Raw genomic sequence first — 20,584 nt, forward strand, 5'->3', positions numbered from 1 at the left:
CTAAGTCAGAAAAAATTTTTGGTTTCCCAATGCATATAAAAGTTGTGCTTTCCGTGTACTTTAGTGTATTAAATATGCAAGAGCACTATGTAAAAAAAAACACGTTTGTACCTTAATTAATAAATACTTCATTGCTAAAAAAATGTTAACCATCATTTGAGTCTTCAGAGAAGTCGTAACTTTTTTCCCGGTGGAGGGTTTTGACTCAGTGTTGATGACTGCATACTGATCAGGGTGGTGGTTGCAGAGGTTGGGGTGGCTGTGGCAATTTCTTAAAATGAGACAACAATGAAGTTTGCCATGTCTATTGACTCTTCCTTTTATGGACTATTCCTCTGTAGCATAAGATGCTGTTTGACAGCACTTGACCCACAGGAGAGCCTCTTTCAAAATTGGAGTCAATCTTCTCAAACTCTGCCATTGCTTTATCAATTAAGTTTATGTAGTATTCTAAATCCTTTATTGTCATTTCAACAATCTTGACAGCATCTTCAACAGGTGTGAATTCCATCTCACAAAACCACTTTCTTTGCACATCCATAAGAAGTAACTCCTTACCCGTTCAAGTTTTATCATGAGATTGCAGCAATTTTACATCTTCAGGCTCCACTTCTAATTCTAGCTCTTTTGTTATTTCCACTTCATCTGCGGGTATTTCCTCCACTGAAGTCTTGAACCCCCTTAAAGTTATCCATAAGGCTTGTAACCAAGTGCCTTCAAAGTCCTTTTAATGTGAATATTTTGACCTCTTCCCATGAATTACAAATGTTCCTAATGGCATCTAGAATGCTGAATCCTTTCTAGAAGGTTTTTAATTTACTTTGCCCAGATCCATCAAAGGAAGCACTCTCTATGGCAGCTATAGCCTGATAAAATCTATTTCTTAAGTAATAAGACTTGAAAGTCAAAATTGCTCCTCGATCCATGAGCTTCAGAATAGATGTTATATTAGTAACCATGAAAACAACATTGATCTCATTGTACATCTCCGTCAGAGCTCTTGGGTAACCAGGTGCAGTGTCAATAAGTAGCAGTATTTTAAAAGAAATCTTCCTTTTCTGAGCAGTAGGTCTCAACAGTGGGCTTAAAATATACAGTGACCCATGTTGTAAACAGATATGCCATGATCCTCGCTTTGTTGCTCTAACGGCAAAGTAGATTTGGCATAATTCTTAGGGACTCTAGGATTTTCAGAATGGTAAATGAGCATCTATTTCCCTTTTAAGTCACAGCTGCATTATTCCCCAACGAGAGAGTCAGCCTATCCTTCGAAGCCTGGCATTGACTTCTCTTCTCTAGCTATGAAAGTTTTAGACTGCATCTTCTTCCAATATAAGATTGTATTGTCTACATTGAAAATCTGTTGTGTTTAGTGTAGCCACCTTTACTAATTATCTTAGCTAGATCTTCTGGATAACTTACTGCAGCTTCTACATCAGCATCTGCTGCTTCACCTTACATTTTTATGTTATAGAGACAGCTTCTTTCCTTAAACCTCATGAACCAATTTCTGTTGACTTCAAACATTTCTTCTGCAGCTTCCTTACCTCCCAGCCTTCATATAATTAAAGAGAGTCAGGATCTTAGGCTTTGTTAGGTTTCAGTTTAAAGGAATGTTATAACTGGTTTGATCTTCTATCCAGACCACTGAAACTTTCTTCATATCAGCAATAAGGCTGTTTTGCTTTCTTATCATTTGTGTGCTCACTGGAATAGCACTTTTCATTTCTGAAGAACTTTCCCTGTGCATTCACAGATTGGCTATTTGGTACAAGAGGCTTAGCTTTCAGTGTGACTCACTTTTGACATGCCTTCCTCACTAAGCATAGATATGCCTAGCTTTTGATTTAAAATGAGAGATATGCAACTCTTCCTTTCACTTAAACACTTAAGACCTTTGTATGGTTACTAATTAGCCTATTTTCAATATTGTTGTGTTTCTAGGAATAGGGAGGCCTGAGGAGAGGGAAAGATATGAGGGAATGGCCAGTTGGTGCAACAGTTAGAACACAATCATTTAAGTTGACATTCTCATACGGATGTGGCTTATAGTGCCACAAAACAATTACAATAGTAACATCAAATATCTCTGGTCACAGGTCACCATAACACATATTATATAATGAAAAAGTTTGAAATAGTATAAGGCTTACCAAAATGTGGCACAGAGGTAAGAAGTGAGCAAATGCCGTTAGAAAAACGGTGCCAATAGTCTTGTTCATTTCAAGATTGCCAGAAACCTTCCATTTGTTAAAAAAAAAATCAATCTCTTCAAAATGCAATAAAATGAAGTGCAATAAAACAAGGTGTGCCTATATATATATATATGCTTCCTGGCATATGAGAAGTGATTTGACTTTGACATGGTATTTGCCCTTGCTTATTCTTCCTCTGCCTGTAGGCAAGAAAACCCCTTCTTCACTCCTACAACAAACTGTTTTCTACTCAATCTCTCATTAGGCAAAAGATGTGAGCTATGGTCTGGGGACGAGCTAGGAAGGACATTTGATATTCAAAACTCCTGAATATTGTGAGTCAAAAGTGCAAAGAGGTAATGTTCTTATGGCTGAAAAGAGTCAACACTGTAGTTTCGAAAAATGACTGCATACTTCAATGTGGACCGAGTTAAGAAGGCATTGAGAAGGAGACCAGAGAAAAAGGGGTAGGAATCATTTAAAAAGTGTGGTGCAAGAGGCCAAGAAGATATGGAATGAGGGTTGATCATCAAAAATTATAGTTCCAACTCTCTACTCATTGCTCATTGTAAAATAGCTACTTAAAGAAACCATGTCTGAATGATTGGAAGGCTTCCTAAAGAAGGGGAAAGTCTTTAAGATTTTACAGAGAGCTAAGAGTCCAGGAGCAGAGACAGACAGGAAGTGGGGGCTGTAGAGACTTGAAAAGGTCTTCTATGGAGGCAAAGTATGCTGAAAACCAAGTCGGGGTGGTTGTTATATCTTTGCCCTCAATACAGCATACAAAGCTGAAAGCAGAATGGGTTAGACTCAGTGGTTCTCAACCTTCCTAATGTCACGACCCTTTAATACAGTTCCTCATGTTGTGGTGGGTGACCCCCAACCATAACATTATTTTCGTTGCTACTTCATAACTGTAATTTTGCTACTGTTATGAATCGTAATGTAAATATCTGATATGCAGGATGTATTTTCATTGTTACAAATTGAACATAATTAAATCATAGTGATTAATCACAAAAACAATATGTAATTATATATGTGTTTTCCCATGGTCTTAGGCGACCCCTGTGAAAGGGTCGTTCAACCCCCAAAGGGGTCGCGACCCACAGGTTGGCGACCCACAGGTTGAGAACCGCTGGGTTAGAGGATTAACACACACCAAAAGAGGCAAATTTTGCAACTTTCAGAAGTGTAGTAGAGTCATAAAATAAACATGAACTCAACTTCATGTTCTGTTTGGTTTGTTCTTTGGTAATCGGTTACTTGAAAACTATACAACAAGGAAACAAATAAATCTCTATTCTTTCAAGCTGCCTTGAAAGTGTAGCTATGACACTTCCCAACCTATGTTCAGCAGCCTCTTTCCCTTTCTCCTTCCCTCCTGAGACACTATTTCCTCCTCCATTATTCCCTCACTAAGTACAGAATTCCTGGGAGACCGGAGAAGAATGACCATTGTCCTAGAGCAAGGGTGGGGAATATCTGGCCCACAGGGCTTATAAGGCCCTCAAAATCATTGGTCTGGCCCTGCCAATGCATTAAGGGTGAGTTAATTAAATGCTTCACCAAATACAGCAGGCTTATTTTTAAGTTGATAACTCTGTGTGGCCCACGAATGATGTTATAAATATCTACATGGCCCTTGGCAGAAAAAAGGGTTTCCCACTCCTGTCCTAGAGAAAAGGGCTGTGATGTGGTGTATGGTGCCAGTTCAGGACCTTGGAGAGGGGCATGTGGGGTAGCTTCTTGATGGCAGTGGGGGATGATCTCCTAAAGATTCTGTCAGTCACCAATAACAGCACAACTATAGGGATCATGGCAGCAGGGGTTGTCAGGTCTTAGCAAGGTGGGAGTGTGAGGGTGGGAGTCGGGGGCTTGAGGCCATATCAGGAAACCAGGAGTGAGTTATCAGGGACATGTATAAAGTAGTGGCATCAAAATGAACAGATTATTGAAGCATTCTCCCCTCAATAGTAGAACCTTAGAGAGGCTTGGGATTTGGGAAAGAAACAGACCAAGGACTTTCTACAAGTTATGCGTGATGAGCACCAGACATTGGAGCACTATTTTGCTTAATATGAAGATGGTGTCTAAAGTTCTGAGGTGTCCCCTCCAAAAAGGGAGCTGTGCTGGGGGCCTGAGGCAGCAGGGGCTGGAAAGCTGAGTGACGCCTGGTTCCTCTTCTTAAAATGTAGGAGGTCCCCCTTGGGCAAGGAAGAGAGGATGTTGAAACCTGGGGAAATCATGTTGCTTTGCTTTTCCTAACAGTCCTGGAATCCCGACATTCTAATTTTATGCCAACTTTGGAATCAATTTTAAATGAGCCCCAGGACCATAGGTTTCCTGTAGACAGAAACCTGTGCCACCTGCATGGACGTCAGAAGGACAAGGCTTTGATTTAGTGAAACTTGTTTATTTCATGCCATTGAGTGAGTGATTCATGTCAGTAATTTCCCTGCAGTAGATTTCTACAAGGAACATTTGCAAAAAACCCAGAGAGATGGCTTTTGTTTCCATTTCAATGGAGTTCTTTATGGAATTTAGAATTTTGTTTTAATGATATGCCGTATGACAGTATCCAAAGTACTGTCTTAGCCATCTTGGTACATTACTTAATAAAATCTAATCTTCCCAACACACTATGAGGTAGGAACTATTATCCCCATATTACATTTGAGGAAACTATAGCTCAGAGATATTAAGTAACTTGTTCATGTCACATAGCTGGTGAGTGGTGAAATCAGGACTTGAGTGCAGGCCTGGTCCATGCCAAACTCACCCTAACCTTCCCACCCAGGGTGGAGACATTAGGTGTGTAAGGTGAAGGTGTGATGCAAACGCAGCTGGGTGATGGAGGAGGACAGGTAGGTTTCTCATGGAAGCAGGAAGCTCTTATTCCTAAACCACTTCAGTAGCTTCCCTGTGGAAACAGAGCAGCCGTGATTCTAGGATCATGCTGAGCATGTCTGCACGTGTTGCTCATTAGGGTTTTGGAACCACTGGGCCTGTACTCAGGCAATTCTCCTAATCATAACAGTTCATAAGAAGAAGTGATTAATCAAAACAAGGAGGGACCCTGCGGAGCAGGATTTGGGGAACATCAAAGAACCTAGTGTTACACATTTCACCAAACACAAATGTTTGTAGAAAGTACTCCTTGTTTCTCCTGTTTGCATGGAGTTAATTGCCTGGGAGAAAGAGGATGGATTTGACTTTCTGGAAAAGAGACAGCCCCTGTATCTGGCTCTAGCTGAAGCCTGGGCGTCTAGGTTTCCATGATGCTGCAGAAGCCTCCGAGGACAGCTGAGGCCCCTGTACCCAGAGCATCTGTCAGTTGGAATGTGTCTACAGCCAGTATCACATCACTGCCTGAGTGGGGGTGGGGGTGAGGAATCCAAGGTGGTATCTTCTATTTGTGTCCTAAGCTGAGGCCAGAGAGAGGAAAGGTTTGACATGATTCCTCCTTGCAGTCCCCCTAGGAACACTCTGAGTCAAGGAGAGTTATAGGGCATGTCGCTTAAAGACATGGCCTTCAAGACCTCTTTCCTTCTGGAGCAGTGAAAGATGCACAGGACCCACACAGAGAAAACCAGGCTGAGTGCCAGCTATGCTGCAGCGTGACCTTAGGCAGGTCACTTGCAGTCTCTGAGCCTGATCATTCATTGATTCTTGACTGATCCATACATTTTTTCCTGAGACCCTACTGTGTGCTATGGGCTGCATGTGAGGCTATGGTATGAAAAGTCTGTGGACATCTACCCTGAGGAACTCAACATCTGCAGTGGAGGTGGGTTCCTGAGCAACCGCCACACAAGCAGGAACTGAGGAAGCTGGTGAAGATGCAGCACCTGGGCCTGGACAGGGATGAGGAGGGAACACTGCCTTCTTCACATTCATGGGAGAATCAAATGGCATGTGATGAAGTTTCAGAGTGTCCGAGTGCACTCTATATGCATAAAGGACTGTCTGGTATAAAACCCAGAAACCCCTGTCCACCTCTTCAGCTTCTAGAAGAGAAAGAGTGACCAGGGGGCACTAAATGAATAGAAGGCACTGCCCAGACATTTGACCTGAGGGCCTTCAGAAGCAGGAAGACCACCTTCATGTCCAAGGCCCCCAAGGCCTCATGCAGACCTCCTCTGTGAATCTCCCACAGCTGTACACAGGACACCTGCCCTAGACTGGGGCAGGCTGTACATTCTCAGCTCCTGCGCCTGTCATCTCTGATCCAGGTAAAGTCTCAGAGAAAAGATTTCCAAAGGGTCTTCCAACTGAAAGATCCTACACTGGGCCAAGCCCTCCCAGAGCAGGCTCCAAGGTGTTTGCTTTCATTAGAGATGATGACAGTCCGAGCCAGTCAGTCTCCTTGAAGTCAAATGACCTTAGGACACACTTCAGTCATTGCTACAATGGAAGGATTGCTCCTACTGGAGCAGGGCCTCCTGCAGAGCAACTTATTCTGGATGTCATTTTCAATTGCTGAAAACTCAGACCCTGAACCGTCCCAAACCCATGCAGGCATGGGCATGGCTAACCTCATGAGAGCTGCACACAGGCCCTTTTAGTGGGCATGGGCACAAAGCCTGCCCTTCACCTACCGGGACAGAGAATTCTCACCTCACATGCAAGTTCCTCTTTGCTGGCCATCAGACAGCATCCTCTCTTGGGGAATTAAATGGCTTTCTGTCTCCCTCACTGAGCACTGGCAGGGCTTGGTGGTGACCATGGCATCCCACTGCCACCTGCTGCCCCTTTAACCATTCACCTTCTATGCATGTCTCGCCCAGCAAAGCCAGTCTGCACCCCAAGCTTTATCTCACTCCACAGCTGCCATGCAGGCCTCACTCCACTCCACTCCACACTGTTGAGCATCTTTTATTGCCATGTACAAGGTGAGCAGAGCTCAGAGGTTACCTAAAGGAGCTGCTCAAAAGGCCACCTGCAAGTCTAAGCCCACAGTCACAGGGTGGGATGGGGGTGCCCCATTACTACCATTGCCCTGACCTTCTCTCTACAGAATGAAGACAGAGAGCCCTGTGTGTCCAAGTGGCCTGTGGCCCTCTATCCCTCAGTGTCTGTGAGACAAACACTCTCCTTGTGTCTTCAGTCAGAGCACTCTTGATGGAGTGTGCAGAGGTGGTCTCTGGCACAGGCTGGAGGGAATCCTGGCCGTGCCAAAGGGTGACTTCACAACTGCAGCCTGCTGTTTTTTTACAAAGCCATCCATGATCATTTATCCACTGGGGAGTCCATTAAGCCCACAGCCAACACCATATCAGGTGTCTGGCTCTGACTGAGCACTTTACAGCCAATTGTGTGAAGAGTTTCTCAGAAGACCAGACACACAGTTTCAAAAATAAATCACTACAAAATGCTGGCATCCTGGTCCTCTGCCACACATAATCCAGACAGCATGGACATGCCCAAACTGTAATACCCATTTCTGTCCACTTCACCCAAATTCCCACACAATTCAGAAGTTCTCTTGGTGGGCATCTCCACCACCTCTTTGCACACACTCAGTTGGGATTTCACAAATTACTCAGGCAGCTTTTGCTCTCTCGAACAGTGTTCAGAATCTACGCTTAACACAAAGTTGAAAGTAGCTGCCTTCTAAATCTCTGATGAGAGTCAAAGGCACCTGGGACCGCTGGTCTTTGTCACACCCTAGTGACATTGTTTCTTTTTCTAAAAGTTTATGAGCCTGCAGAGAAAAAGGGTGTATACATAGCATACCTAGTTTCATCAATGGTAACTGAAAGAAAACACACACACACACACAACTACATAGATACACGTATGTACCAAAGGAAGAAATGGTAGCTAAATGACAATGCCAGCGCTTGGATCTTGGCAGCTTTGAAATAACATTAAAGTAGGATAGGCAACTCCAACAACAGTAATATAATAACATAGCTTACTTTCACTGAATGCTTCCTGAATGCCAAACACTGTTCTAAACAGTACTACTACATTTAATAATCTTGACAATACAGTAAGGCAGACACACATACTCTACTCATTTTATGGATGAAGAAATGGAAACACAGAGAAGCCATGACAGTCACTCCACATCACACAGTTGGCAAGTGGTAGGGCAGGACTGAACCCAGCTATAGATGCCAGAGACCACACTCCTAAAAATTATGCTAATAATTCTCATTTAAGAGATAATAAAAACAGGTACTCAAAGTGCTCTACACTTGAATGAACACTATGCCTAAATCTACAATGCAAAGTTATAAGTGCAGAGAAGGAGAGACCCAAATGGGCATCATTTCCTAAAGGGACAAACAAAAACATTGGATGTTTTGTGCCCAGACATTCTGGTAGGAGCCCATATGTGAGGGCTGCAACCAAAGTGAACAATGAACGGTATCCTAGTCACAGGAGAAAATCCATCATATTTCCACTGAACCCTGCTCTGGGATGAGGGTCATGTTTCATCCTGGCTACCATATCTTGAGAGTTACATTGATCAATGTGGGAAATTAAGAAACTGCCAGCCAGGCCAATGGGGTTCAGGAAATCAGTGGCTTTGAGGAATAGATAACACAAGAGATGTTTAGCCTAAAGTAGGTGATTAAGGATGGATAAGAAAGTCAGCCTCAAACACTGGAACTGCTGACCTCCGGAACACTGGCCCTCAATGGTGGACCACAGGTGAGGAGGGGAGGAAAGCAGTGCCCAGGCCAAGGTCCAGAAGACTTCTACTACATCAATGGGTGATGGCTGCCTAGCAATGGAATAGAGCTGCCCTGAAAAATATACCAGCTGTCTGTCATCACAAATACTCAGAAAAATAAAAGTGGAATGGCCACGTCTCAGGTTTGTTGGAGAGAGAAGGCTGACACTGAGGAGGAGTTTGGGTGGCAGGCTGCTCTGAATGTTAACAGTCTGTGACTCCCAATGCCCTTACGACGAAATGCTGAAACAGAAATGTCAGCGCACGTGCCTGGCTATTAGCTCAAAACTGAGAACTATAGGATGCCTCCTAAGGGTTGTACCCACTTGGGTCAAACCACGGTGAAAAGAAATTGTAGATTATAGAAGTGTGAAAGCGTGTGTACACAGGCAACAATGACCTTTCTTGAAACAGCAGTGACAGTTACAAATAGCTTTCAGCTTACAGTCACAGTCCCTCAATTCTGCATCCAGGTGCATAAACCATCCAAATCCAGGCAGCTGAGAAACAGCTTGCCCTACGACTCTTGTTCAGCTACGACCCTAGTCTGAATTCCACCTCAAGAAAAACACAGATTACCTCCCCCTCTGAAGCACAAATGACATAGTTGTATGTGTAACATGGATCATGGAGCAGGGTAAAACCAAGCAGCTCTTCTATCTATAGAATGGAGCACACGGTGGGTCTTTTACTAAAGCCCTGGTCAGCAATGGGTAGAGCTAACTGTGAGCAGCGCAGCCCTCTTTCAAGATGTTGCAACTCCCAGATCAATAGAGGCAAATGCTTTTGAAAATGTCTACCTTTGCAAAGTTTTCAAAATCACCCCCAAAGTGTAGTGTAGTCTTCAATTGGCCTGAAACACCCTCCCCTATATGGCAGCACCAGAGTTTCCTCCTAGTCTGTTTACTATCAGGTAGGGTAGAAGACCATGTGAGGGGTAAGGACCATCACCCCCTTATAGTCCCTTCCCACCTAATCCTCCATCTAATCAGTCAGTTTGCTTCTGCCTCAGTTTCTCCCTCAGCCCTCCCTGAGCCCATCCCAGCTAGGTCATGCTACCTGATCTCCACTCTTCTCCCCCATCACTGCTCCCAACCCTCACTGATGCTGTATATTGGAGGTCTCCACACTGCCCCACCTGGCGACTCAGTTTCCTGGCCTTTCTGTGTGAGGCCCGAGGGAGGTCAGGGGTGATCTCTGTGGGGACCCCAGAGGCCTGGCCAGCATCATGCTCCCCAAAATGAGAATGAACTGGAACCAAGCCAGAGCAGGTGGGAGTTGTTCTGAAAACTAGTGAGGCTCACATCACACCCCCCTCTCCTCCAATCTCTCTCTCTCTCCCTTCCTCCCTCCCTCTCTCCCTCCTTCCCTCCACCCCACCTCCCACCCTGGCCAAGCCAGGCACACAAGACATTGATGGGAAGGGCAGGCCCTGTGGCTCCAGTCTGCAGGAATTCACTCAATGGCCTCTCTCCCTAGGAATCATAAAGCAGAGGACAGAGAAATATGACCTAGTTCTAAAGCAATGCTCTCAAACTTTAGCGTGCTTCAGAATCACCTGGAGGGCTTGTGAAAACTCAGATTGCTGTCCCACCGGACACCCCCAGAGCTTCTCATTCAGTCGGTCTAGGGAGGGGCTGCCAATTGGTATTTCCAAGTTCCCTGTGATGTAGAGGCTGCTTGTAAACACAGGCATTGCATTTAGAAACCATTGCTATAAAGAAAAAACCCCCTAGAGATCTTGATGAACATGACCCAGCAGGAACCAAGACGGGTGGGAGAAGCTGATGAGCTGATGTCATTACAGGCTGTTCACGGCACCCCGAAGGCCATCAGGCCTGGCCGCAGAGGACTTCATTCTTTTCCTGTCATCCCAAGTCCCTTTTCATCCTCTGGGCCTTTGAGCCTCTTTCCCATTCTGGGCAATGCCACCACGCTCCTGGGCAGTCCATCCAAGGAGTATGATCCATGTGCCACAGGGACCACCTGGTGCCCTAGGATGGTTGTGATGAAAGAGGGGGCCAGCTGCTAGCCCCTAAAGCAGCAGTTCTCAACCTGTGGGTCGCAACCCCTTTGGCGGTCAAACGACCCTTTCACAGGGGTCACCTAAGACCACCCTGCATATCAGATATTTACATTACGATTCATAACAGTAGCAACATGACAGTTATGAAGTAGCAACGGAAATAATTTATGGTTGGGTCACAACATGAGGAACTGTATTTAAAGGGCCAGAAGGTTGAGAACCACTGTGAAAGGATGGGACATAAGCTTAAAGGAGATAACTGGAGCGTGCAGCGAAGGGAGAGGGAAGAATGGTTCACATCCTTCTCTGTGGGAGGCAGATTCGAGAGTGAGAGTAACAGCAAATCGGCATCATTGTCTGCACCATCCTCCCAGGAGGTACCAAAGTTGAGCTCCCACTGTACATGAGGTGGATGCATGGGAGGCAGTCAGACCTGAGTTTTAACATGCTGCCACTTCCTTCTCACTTCCTCCCAACCTGAGTTCCTCCATGCCTAGTTCTGCCGATGAGATGCTCCTATTCACAGCAGCTGGCATGTGCCCAAGACACACCACCAGGATCCATATCCAAAGTCCCCACCTGGCGACTCAGTTTCCTGGCCTTTCTGTGTGAGGCCCGAGGGAGGTCAGGGGTGGTCTCTGTGGGGACCCCAGAGGCCTGGCCAGCATTGTGCTCCTCACGTGATGGGATGGCAGGAAGGCCCAGTGGATGAGACAATGACTTCTGGAGCCCCTTCTCCGTCCCGTTTCTATGACCAGAACTGCAGGGGAAATCCATGCCTTTCGGAGCAGAAATAAAGAAATAAGACAAGCGCAGACTTGTCGCTGTGATCCATCAACGTTTCTCCCACGTGGTTGACAGAAAAGGGATTTTTTTTGTGGTCAGAAATGTAACAAGGTAATTACTTTTACACTGATCCTTCTGCATAGTCTTTCACAGACAGCAGTTTTATAAGGCATAATTGTCTATTTTCACCTGCTTCATAAATTCCTCCTTTCCATTCCGTTTCCCAGTACACTAGGAATTATTGAAAACCAAAGAGGCACATTTCGGTGCTTGGTTTCAGATAGCCACACACTTCGTCATACGTTCCTGGCTGCACCTGCTCTCTGCTGACCCTGTCACACCTCCCGTGCCATAGACCCTCCTGTGGAAAGAAGCGTGTCTGACCCTGAGGAGTCACGGAGCCCTGTTCCCGAGAACTGAAAGCCAGCCTTGTCTGCCATGGGGCTGCCCAGGATCAGTCTTCCCGGTCCCCAAGGAGAGGGCTCAGCAGCAGCTACTGGTCTCAGGTGCTGGGTCCCTGCCTCCCCTCTCTCCCACAGCACGTCTGGTCGAGTGGCCATGGCCTCCTCATTGTTTTCCCCAGGATCTTTGGACCAAGGTGACTGTGAAGTCTGGGGATAAAAGACGGATCCTGCTGCAATGCTCAGGGACGGCCACAACCTGGTCCCTCCCTGAGGACATCCCTTTTATTTTTAGATCTGCAGCATCCTGGCATGCTGGGAGCTTCCGTATCTGCGGCCATCCTCACACTTTCCAGGGATGTAACCAAAGCAAGTTTAACAGATCGAGAGTTTGCTATGAGCCAGGCACTGTGCCAAAGCCTCTATAATACTACTTTGCTTATTGCTCATACCAACCCAGAAAGGCATGCACTCTTACAAGGTCATGAAGATAAAATGACAGAATGGAAGGTAGTTCAGCAATCAGCCCAAGGTTGCAGAGAAAGTAAGAGACAGAGTCAAGACTCAAACTTTTGTCCGTGAAGTGCCACAGCCCACCTACTATTTACGAAGGATGATTTAATAAGCTTCCCCGGAGCCCATCCATGATCAGGGAAGTGGGATGCCAGGACTCCCCAGGACTCCCCAGGGCCATGGGGCGGGGGCCCAGGATGGCAGCAGAGGAGGAACGTGACAAAGTCCTCAGCTGCAGCTCAGTGAGCCTGAGATCACAGCCTGCTCCTTAACCCACAGCCTTCACGGCCCCTTCCCATTGGTGGGCTGCACCTTTCCCCTGACCCCTGCACTGTCCACACAGTCCGGCTTCATTCAGAGGCTTCTTTAGCAGGGAGGGGTGAGGGCCACCTGAGACCTGCCTCTAGCCATCCCCCGCTCTCACCTCACCCCGCAGAGTAGAATGAGAGTCTAAGTGTGTGGACTGGAGGCTTTGGGATATTCCTATTTATTCCAGGAATCAGTCCTATTGGCTCAAGCACATCAGGTTAGATGGCTTAGGCTATCCCTTCCATGTTTGAGGGCTGCCCTGACATGCTGCGGTGTGTGGCATAAACCCTTTCACAGCCTTCTCAGTCTCCTCTTGCCCTCCGAGGCTGAGGGAAGCAAGGCCTCCTCTAGAATATGAGCAGGTATTGAGCCAGGCAAGGCAGCGGTCAGCCAGATATTCATGCAGCAGATCTGGAACTCCAGGCAGGGGGGCCAAGAGGATGAAGGAGGAGGAGGAAGGGCTGGATGTCTATAGACTGGCAACAATGACTTCCTCTCACTCAGACACAGGGCCCCTCCTCTGACTGCACTGGAGCCCACACCAGCCCCTCTGACACTGCCTCGGGGAGTGCCCAAGTCCGTGCTGGGTCTGCAAACTTTGTCAAGGACAAGGCTGGACACACAGGGCTGCCAGGGCCTCTCACAGGTCAAGGGGATACCAGGCTCTCCCAGAAGATCAATAAGAAAATGAAGAAATGCCTACGTAGAGCCATAAAAGTTACTGTGCATTCTAAATGTTTCGGTTAATTTAGAATAATCATTTTTACATGATAAAAAATAACAAACATACGTGCTAGTCTTGAGAGATTAATGGAATTCATTAAAAATATTAATTTTCAGCGCACTATAGGTATTTTAGCCTTATAAAAGAGCTCATTTTAAATCATGAGATTCTTTATACATTTTCACTGTTGTCACTGTTGATATTATCTCATTTAAAGATGACGGCAACAGGCCCACCTGAGGTCCTTCCAAACTCCGAGGCCAGGGCTCTTGGACAGGCCTGACCCTGTCGCCTCTCCCCAATGCCCAAAGGACCTGGGCACTATAGATGCCAAGTGTCCTGTACATTTTAGAAGGACAGAGCTCCCCTTTCCCTGGGTGCTCCCACGGCCCTGCTCGTCCATAACTGCTCCCTGGTTGGAGGGATGGAGGATGGCACTTACAAAGTGAATAAGCACCTGTCCCCTCCCCACCACAAACATCCTCTCTCAGGCTGAGCTGGGCTTGTATCCGGCTGTCTTGTTCCACTTGGGTAACCAGCCGGGCCCCCAAGGCCATGGTGCAGGGCTGTGCCTGGCCTCAAACGCTCCAGCTATGTTCCTGGTATCTGAAAAATTATTTACTATGGTGATGTGTGATGCCTTTTTAAGGGAACAGATGGCACCTCCAATTAGAAAGCTTTAAAAGGAAACCCTAATGAGATTATAAAAGCCAACAAATTGACTTTTTCATACAGTACTTCTCTAGCACACAATAAATCAAATATATAATGAGACTCAATGAAATAATAGGTTTATTTACACTTGTTTTGCCTAGCATTGTGCGGCAGCCCAGCCAGGCCTCTGGGACCCTCACCAAGTGCTTGCCCCTGCAGGCCGAGGCTGGACAATGCATCCGAGAGCTGCTCTTGGGCCTGACCACCACAGACAAGTGTGGCTTTGATTTGGTGATCTCCAGTCTGACCCTAGCACTCTATATCTGTGACACAAGAGCAAAGGGTGCGGTGCTACACACAGGCAAGTCTAGCATTCCCCCCTACTCTGGGCAAAGTGGGGAGATTGTAGTAGGATCACAGTGGGTGAGAAAGGTGTGCCTAACTCCAGAGATAGCTGGGCCAGAGACAGGAAAGAAAAGCCAGTGAGGTCTGATTTCAATGAGGTGGATGCAGATTATGGGTAGGCAGAGTAGAATGAGAGTCTAAGTGGGTGGATTGGAGGCTTTGGGATATTCCTATTTATTCCAGGAATCAGTCCTATTGGTTCAAGGTCAGATGATAAGCCTTGAAAGGTAGGAGTGCAATATGGCAAGGAGGATAGCTCCACATTAGCTTTCTGAGCATCAGGTCATTGCCTACCTTCCCTCCAGGTGGCCTTATCCAAGGGCCGGATGGATTTACAGGGTGTGCCGCCTAAGTGGGGAGCTGGGAGGCCCACCTCTCGATGTGCATGAGTTAATCTGCAGAGGAGAGAGGGCTCACGGGCAGAAATGGAAGGGAATGTGTTTTTCAGGAGGGAAGCTGTGAGACCCTGGCTATGTGCTTTGGCAGCCATGGAGACCGGTCCTTTTTCTGGACATCCAGGCAGTGGTGATTCCTTACCCCTAAGTGGCTTTTAAAGAAATACTAGTATATTAAACAATGGGTCAAGGTCACAGAGACCCCTGGGGACCTCAGAAAACAGTAGAAAAGATACTGCAACAGAAAGACAGGGACTCTAGTAATCAGAAATAGAATTATTTCTGTTCATATCACCCCACCAGAGAGGGGGGCGTGGGGAAAATCAGTTTACAAGAGGATAAGCTTTTTTTTTTTTTCAGTTCAAATCTATAAACATTGATCAACCTCAGGACCTTGATCTAGAAGACACTTCCATTCCTCTTCTTCACCCAGCAAAGGTTACATACATTGCAAAACCAGAATTAAGAAACTCTTCTACTAGGGGCTCAGTCATTTTTTTTTTTTTGCCCACCAAACTCCAAGTATGTATGAAACATTCCCTCTCTACCCTTCTATGCTGGGGTGGGTGGAAGGGATTTGATCTAAGGAGGTGAGAGGAAAGTTGCAGAGGAAGCCAGGCAACAGTTTCCAGTGCAGAAGAAAACTCTAGCATCATGAGAGACTCAACTGGAGAGGGCGATGGGAATAGCAAAGAGAAAAACAACCTGTGTTGTGGTGCTGCAACCTTTAGGGGAGTAGAGAGAATAGTGCTTCCTGCCTCCCCACGATTATGGGGGAGAAGATTGTGAGGAAATTCTCCCTTTCCCCATCTTTACACAGGAAGTGGAGTCATTCCCCCCACCACAACTCATACACACTTTTGTCAGGATGACTGCCCTCTTCTCTAAAGAGAGAACGGGAGAGTGGTGGAGCTGATGCATTAGCCCAACCCCTAGAAAATCTGTCACACAGATGGGTACTGTGGCCAGGCCTCTGGTCTTGTCATTTGGTGAGGGTAAGATGCTGTACTATACTAGGCGCTGCAAAGGACATAAGACCTTCATCTGGTAACTGAGAAGGCAATCACAGAATAATTAGGCAATTAATAAAATGAGTGTCTGAGAAGAGCTGGTCACAGAAACACAGGGCCAAGGGGGCTTCTTAGAGGAGGGGGCTGGAAGAGATACTAGGAACCATTGCAATCTCCTAGCGGATCTTGAATTTGTACTCAAAAAACGCTCCCATCTGGGAGGAGGAGGGAAGAAAGAACCTCATCTTGAAGCTGTGCTACTAAGCAGAGAAAGGGACCCTGCATGCCCAGTAAGGAGCTGTCCACTTCAGCACCGCAGCTAACATTTCAGCACTTCAGCCAGCATTTCAGCACCTCAGTCAGCATTTCAGCACTGCAGCCAGTGCTGCAATTGCAGAATGTTGTCTTAGCCTCCCCTGCCACAGGCCCACCCCTTACACCAAACTCCCCAGCCCAGAGCCCTGACTAGACACTTACTAGTGCATGCCACTTCTGGGGGGTCAAAATCCGCTCGGTAATAGCCGGTTCGGCAGGTGCAGATGGAAGATGCCTCTGAGGGGGATCTGCTGTTGGAGGGGCAGTGTGCACAGCCCTCGGCTTCCTGGCTGGCCTTGAACATCCCTGCAGGGCAGGCTGGAACACAAAGAGACCATCTGAGAATTAGTGGAATAGCATCAGTGAGAGGCCTTTCCCTGGAACTGAAAAGCAAAAGATTCTGCCCACACCACCACTCCCCCCGCCACAACCTCGTCTCCACTAAAAAGGATATGGTGATACCCATGCACAAAATGAGCGTTTCAGGTTTAGAAAACCCCTATTTAACACTTCCAATTCTTCAAACATCCTTAGTGAAAAATACCTTCCTGGTACCAATGGCCTCTCTCACTTGAGCAATATGAATAATGATCCTTCCCTTTCACGCGTGTTGAGAGATTTAATTGAGAAAATGAATCTAATGTGTAGCTCAGCGTCTGGGACCTAAGTGCTCTTTAAATGGTTATTCCCTCCCTGTTCTACCTGGTTAATAGCCAGGGCTTTACCCTGAGCCACTCACTGAAGGAATCTTGCCTAATGTCCTTCCATGGAAAGGGGTCCTGGTTGACCAATGGACCAGGCCCATGGTTCTTAAATGCCATGTTGCAACACCCATGAGGGACACTGTGCTGGGCTAACAAGCACTTGTTATGAATGATAGTAAGGGACTGTATTTCATGAGTGATTCTTTAAAAAGAAATTAAAGTGATTTCAAGGTTACTGGCTTAACAACATCATTTTCTGTTAATTGCATTTTGAAATGCTTTGGAGGGTGAGGCAAGAAAAGGATGGCTTTGCAGGCAGTGAACCAGGGAACGTGTCATGCACTTGCTGTCATCTATCATGTACATGGCTGCGGGGAACATTGGGAAATCCTGGCACAGCCTGGCGCCAACTAGAGGTGCCCTCAGATATGAGCTGCTTCCTCTTAATTCCCTGTGTGATCACCTTTAAAGAGATATGCCCCAAAATGTCTGACTCCATCCAGCCTATTCCTTGTGCTTTTATCATGCCTCACCTACAGAAACCCTCTACTCTAGATTTCTGGTCTCCTCCTTGCTGATTCCTCAAAATATTCCTGCTGCCTGCTCCACTTCTCTGAGACCCTTTCTCACTATCTCAGTTCTGACTCTTCCTGTCCCCAGGACTGTACTCTGGTTCATCCTTCTCTGAGGCCAGGTAAACTTTCTTCATGGGTCAACTCATGTGGCTTTCTTACATACCTCACTAATTCATTCCACAAATATTTACTATAAGCCTTCCGAGGACCTGATCCAGGGAATTTAGAGAACACAGCCTGCCTTCAAGAATGAGGTACCATCTCACAACTGTCAAAATGGCTATCATCAACAAATCAACCTATGACAAGTGCTGGTGAGGATGTGGAGAAAAAGGAACCCTCGTGCACTGCTGATGGGAATGCAGACTGGTGCAGCCACTGTGGAAGACAGTATGGAGTTTCCTCAAAAAATTAAAAATGGAACTCCCATTTGACCCAGTAATCCCACTTCTAGGACTATATTCCAAGAAACCAGAAACACCGGTCAGGAAGGGCATAAGCACCCCGATGTTCATAGCAGCACAATTTACAATAGCTAAGATTTGGAAACAGCCCAAGTGCCCATCAGCAGATGAGTGGATTAAAAAACTCTGGTATATCTACACAATGGAATACTACACTCCTGTAAAAAAGAAGGAATTCTTACCACTTGAAACAGCATGGATGGACATGGAGAGTATTATGCTAAGCAAAATAAGCCAGTCAGAGAAAAATAAATATCACATGATCTCACTCATATGTGGAATATAATTAACAACATAAACTGATGAACATAAATCGATCCAGAGACAGAGAAGCATCGAACAAACTATCAAACTTCAGAGGGAAGGGGAGGGTTAAGAGATCCACCAAAGGACTTGTATGCATGCATATAAACATGACCAATAGACACAGACACTAGGGGGGTGAGGGCATGTGTGTCTGGGGGGGAGGGGTGGCCTGGGAGAGGTCAATGGGGGAAAAAGGAGACATATGTAATACTATATGTAATATTTTAGACAATAAAGAATAAAAAAAGCTCTTGATCCAGTCCTCGTACAATTATAAAACTAGAGGCCCGATGCACAAAATTCGTGCAAGAGTAGGCCTTCCTTCCTCTAGTTGCCAGCACTAGCATTCCTCTGGCACCAGGGACCTGGTCTTCCCTCCTGCTGCTGGCAGGCACCCAGGACCCCGGCTTCTCTCACAGCCCCAGATTCATCCGGAAGGACGTCTGGTCTAATTAGCATATTATGCTTTTATTTTTATAGATAGATGTGATCTTCGCTGGCAAAGAAGTACCATTATAATGGCTTCTACTGATACAAAGCTCATCTTCTAAAATATATAGTTCCCTCCTGGCAAGGGAAGAGTATTCTTTAATAAGAGTAGTAGTTACCATCTGTTAACATTCTTGTTAAATGTGTTACATGCATTTCTTTATGGGGTCACTATTATTACCACCATTTTGCAAATGAGGAAATTGAGACATGAATGGGGTTCAAAAGTTTCCCAGGCTCACACTGTGGGAGAAATGATAATAATAATATACACATGAACTCTTTGGAAAATATCCACAACTTTTCTACTAAGACAAGAAGGAAGGACTAGTTCTGATGCCGGGAATGTTTTCTCACTCCTTTGCTCACCTGAAGTGAGGTATAGTGTTTCAGTTACTCTGACAGTGCCCTGTGGCGGGATCTCATCTTAGATGGGAGGCAACTTCTGAATCGGAATGCTCTGGAATGGCAGAACCCAACAATGTTCCATGGAGTCCACCTTCTTTGGGTCGTTAGCATCTATTACTTATAAAAGGGTCCTGAGGCCAGATATTTTGAAAAAATGTGGATTCAAAAAGTTAATCTCATTTTTTATTACAGAATTTCTCAGAACTTCCAAAAATGGGATATAGAATGCTATGTTTCCTCACCAGAAACCTCTATTTTGTCAAGCATCACCTGGGATTCAAGTCCCATGAAATTCACTGGGGACAATGTTATTGAGATGATCCAGTAAGGTCACTGATATTTCTGTTGTGACCCATGTGAAAATGGGTCACTTGCTGACCCAGCTTAGCATATTCAAAAGAAACTTCTCTGTAGAAAGTAAAAAACCCAACTTAAATATCTACTAAAGACTCAACAAATAATACACCAACTGAATGATATACCAACGTATCCTAGAATTTTAATTACTGATCTATCTGCCCAAGCCCACTCAGGATGGTTTTTCCCTTTGTTTGTTCCTCCTCTCTCCCTTTCCTCTTCCTAGATCTCTCCCCTGAATCCTGTGAGAAGCACTTGGTCCTTTCCACTATAAATCACCCAGCATTGCTGGACCCCATTCAGTTCTGGAGCTGAAGAACACAGGGAAACCCCAGGCCTGAGCTGTCCAAACACAGCAGAAGCTCTTTCCCTGCAAAGTGGGGGAGGGGAAAGCCAGGCCTTGCATGCATGCATCTGGTCCTCTCCACACTACAATTTTCCTAATGTATCAAACCAAGAGGAACAACGTGTCTTTACTTTCTCTCCAGCACTTAAAAGCCTCCTTGCTTCACATCAAATAAGTTAACAGCATAAACATCATCTTGATATCAACGAGTGGGGAAAGGACTTGGAAAGTGCCTTCCTGAAACTTCTTATGAAGGAGGCAGAACTGGGTGGCCCCAAGTCCCTGGGCTCTAAGGCAGCCACCAGGGGAGGAAGTGGAGAAGAACTGGTCCAGGCTGGACTTTAAAGAAAGACATTCCACGAAAGACTGGGAAGAGAAGTCCTGGGAAGGAGTGTGATGCCATCCTTTCTGGGGAGGGAGCACCAGGCAGGGGTCAGACAACCCTGGGTCTGATTCCTGGCTCTGCTGGTGCCTAGATGGGTGATCCCTGGCAAGCCATGTAATCCCTCAGCAC

General features: G+C 46.0%; 1 protein-coding gene across 1 annotated transcript in view; it reads right to left on the reverse strand.

Annotated features, from left to right (window-relative positions):
• Positions 1 to 20,584, reverse strand: part of EPHB1 (EPH receptor B1) — a 409,178-nt gene that overhangs the window by 118,890 nt on the left and 269,704 nt on the right. Inside the window, exon 4 of the mRNA XM_059663875.1 lies at positions 16,584 to 16,739. Coding sequence (XP_059519858.1) covers positions 16,584 to 16,739 — 156 coding nt within the window. The remainder of the gene's footprint in view (positions 1 to 16,583; positions 16,740 to 20,584) is intronic.

Source organism: Myotis daubentonii, chromosome 14 (genome assembly GCF_963259705.1).
Source record: "Myotis daubentonii chromosome 14, mMyoDau2.1, whole genome shotgun sequence".
Taxonomy (NCBI): domain Eukaryota; kingdom Metazoa; phylum Chordata; class Mammalia; order Chiroptera; family Vespertilionidae; genus Myotis; species Myotis daubentonii.